Source organism: Crocuta crocuta, unplaced genomic scaffold (assembly GCF_008692635.1).
Source record: "Crocuta crocuta isolate KB4526 unplaced genomic scaffold, BGI_CrCroc_1.0 scaffold613, whole genome shotgun sequence".
Taxonomy (NCBI): domain Eukaryota; kingdom Metazoa; phylum Chordata; class Mammalia; order Carnivora; family Hyaenidae; genus Crocuta; species Crocuta crocuta.
Window position 1 is genome coordinate 510,901 of NW_027528880.1, and position 2,590 is coordinate 513,490.

At 66.4% G+C, this 2,590-nt stretch overlaps 1 protein-coding gene across 1 annotated transcript in view; it reads left to right on the top strand.

Annotated features, from left to right (window-relative positions):
* The first annotated feature begins 588 nt into the window (after positions 1–588).
* The window catches only part of COL9A3 (collagen type IX alpha 3 chain), a 17,018-nt gene continuing 15,016 nt past the window's right edge, over positions 589–2,590 (top strand). The window contains exons 1-3 of the mRNA XM_077756810.1: positions 589–692; positions 1,237–1,305; positions 2,408–2,443. Coding sequence (XP_077612936.1) covers positions 621–692; positions 1,237–1,305; positions 2,408–2,443 — 177 coding nt within the window. The 5' untranslated portion in view covers positions 589–620. The remainder of the gene's footprint in view (positions 693–1,236; positions 1,306–2,407; positions 2,444–2,590) is intronic.

Below are 2,590 nucleotides of genomic sequence, written 5' to 3' on the forward strand. Positions count from 1 at the left end.
TCTCAAGGGGCAGCCAGCCCCCACCCCACCCTCGTCTCCTCCTCCCGGCGGCTAGCTGAGATTCTTGACTCAGTATGGGGGAGGCCCCTGGGTGGGAGATGCCCCTGGCCGAGCAGGCCCTAGACTTTGCCATGAGACAGGGCAGTGGGGGGCCAGAGGCTTGGCCTGCCCACCCCACCCCCGGGCACAGGGGTGCTCACCCTCTCTGGGGGTCTTCCTGGGCTGTGGGCACCCTCTGTCGCACTCAGGATCCTGGGGAGGTCACCCTGTTCTAGGGCTGGGGCTGCCCCTGCTCGAAAGGAGCCCTTCAATACGGGACTATCCCCTCTCTATGCCCTGCTTGAGGCACAAGTGGTGAAAAGACCTTCTTTATTTTTTGCTAAAAGGTGTATGTGTGTAACTCATCAGTCTCGGGGATAATTTTAACTCCGAGGCTGGCCAAAAAATGCCACTGGGTCTTTTTTTTCCCCCTGGCCGGCGCGGCCAGGAGGCGAGGGGCGGCGCGGAAGCCCCAGGTGGGCCCTGCTGAATGGGGGGCTTGTGCACTGNCCCCGCCCGCCTGCCGTCCGGAGCCCAGGCCGCCACCGGCCGCTGCCGCTGCTCAGAGCGCGACTGCAGCCATGGCCGGAGCCCCCACCCTGGCCCTGCTCCTGCTCGGGCAGCTCCTGGCCGTGACCGTGACCGAGGCGCAGGTGAGCGCGGGCTGGAGAGTGGCGGCCAGGGTGGAAGCCTGGGGCTCTGAGATGGGGCGTCGAGCAGCACAGCCAGGGGACACCCCTCCCCCCTCCTCCGGCCACCCTGGGCCAGTGCGGGAGCCAGGAACGCCGGGACGCTTGGGGACTGCCAGCGCAGCCTCGAAGCCCGTCGCCTACCTCACTCACCACGGGGCAGAGTCTGGTCTGAGCCCTCACAGACACCGAGACACTTCGTGGACGAGCCCAGGAGGTCGCCCTGTCCTCGCCTGGCCTGGTCGGCTGCTGCCGCCACCAGACAAGCACAATGTCGCCTTTGTTCCCCGAGGCTCCCTGTAGCGCAGCCCCTCCTGGCTGGAGGATCCGGACACCAGAGACTGCCATTCCGGGCGTTGGGGGGGGTTCTCTGAGGCAGGCTCGGGGGGTGGGCCCCGGGACCAGGCCCCCGGTGCCACTCTGGACACGGGAATGGAACCCTCTGTTGGGCTGACCCGTGGGAGAGGGTGGGAGGGCACATCTGCATCATGACGCTTCTCCATTTCAGAAAGTGGGACCCCAAGGCCCTCCGGGCCCCCAAGGGCCACCTGGGAAGCCGGGCAAGGACGGAATTGATGTGAGTTTGGGGGTAGGGAGGGCTCCGTGGGGTTCAAGTCTGGCCCCAACGTCCCTGAGTCCCCGGACCTGATGGAGACGAAACTAAGTCCACTGATCAGGGCTGGGTCACAGCGGGGTGTGGGATGGCAAAAGGGACAAAGACGGTCCTTGGTCCAGCACAGGGTTCACCCGCAGGGGTCAGTCCCCAGAGCAGGTGGGGGGGTGCACGGTGGTCTGTGGCCTGGGAATGTGGGCACTGATGTGTGTGGCTCCGGGTCCCCAGAGGGGTCCTTGCTCCTGTATCCTCAGGGCCTGGGGGTGGAGGGGTGGGGCTGTTCCCCTGAGGGTCTTTTTGGAGGCTGCTGAGGGCTGGAGCCAGCTCTGCTGGGGGCGGGGGGCGGGAGCTGGCTCTGCCCCGGAGAAGCTGTCTTCAGGGGTGTCCCAGGTCAAGTGTGGCCTAATCGGTGCGGGGAGGCAGCTGAAATCCCATGGCCAACCTCCCCTAGGACCGTCTTGGGTGACCCCCCCATCCAGCCACCTCCAGGAAAGGCAGGGACCTGCACCAGGATCCCCTCGCCCATAATGTACCGCAGGAGCCCCCCTTGACCAATCCTCAGTCTCTTTCTGAGTCCCCAAAGCCCTAGATGGCTCAGAGTCTCAAATCGAATCAGCACCCACCCCGGCTGACCGCGCCCCGCAGGGTGGGGGAGGGGCGAGGCAGGGTGGCCACATTGGACCCTGGACCCAGGCGGCCCAGGGATGCCCCCCCCCCCCCGGAGCCCCAGGTTGACGGGATTCGTGTTGTTTCTTCTGGGGAGTATTCTGCCTAAAACCCTGGCCTGGAAGCCTCACTCCAAGGGTCTCAGGCCTCGTAGTCACGGGGGTGGGGTCCCCCCTGGGCCCCTGCAAGTCTGAGGGGCTGTGGCCCACCTTCTGAGGCTTCTCAGGCTGCTGGAGGGGTGGGGCTTTGTTTTGGGGGGTCGTGGCCGAGAGGAGGGGCCCCCTAGGTGTGGATGAGGTCGGGTGCAGGGGAGTGCCATGCTGTCTCTTGGATCTCTGCTCCCCTGGGCCGGGATCTTCAGGGGATGCTTGGTCACATGTGGGTGCCTTCCCCTCTGCAGGGAGAAGCTGGGCCTCCGGGTCTGCCAGGGTCCCCGGTGAGTGTCCAGCTACGGTGGGGGGAGGGGTGGAGCTAGAACAGAGGGGTCATTGACACCCCCTTCCCACCACACTGGGCCCTGGGTTGCCCTCCAGGCAGGAGGCGGGAAGGGGGCGGGGAGGGGGCGGGAGGGGAGCGGGTGGGA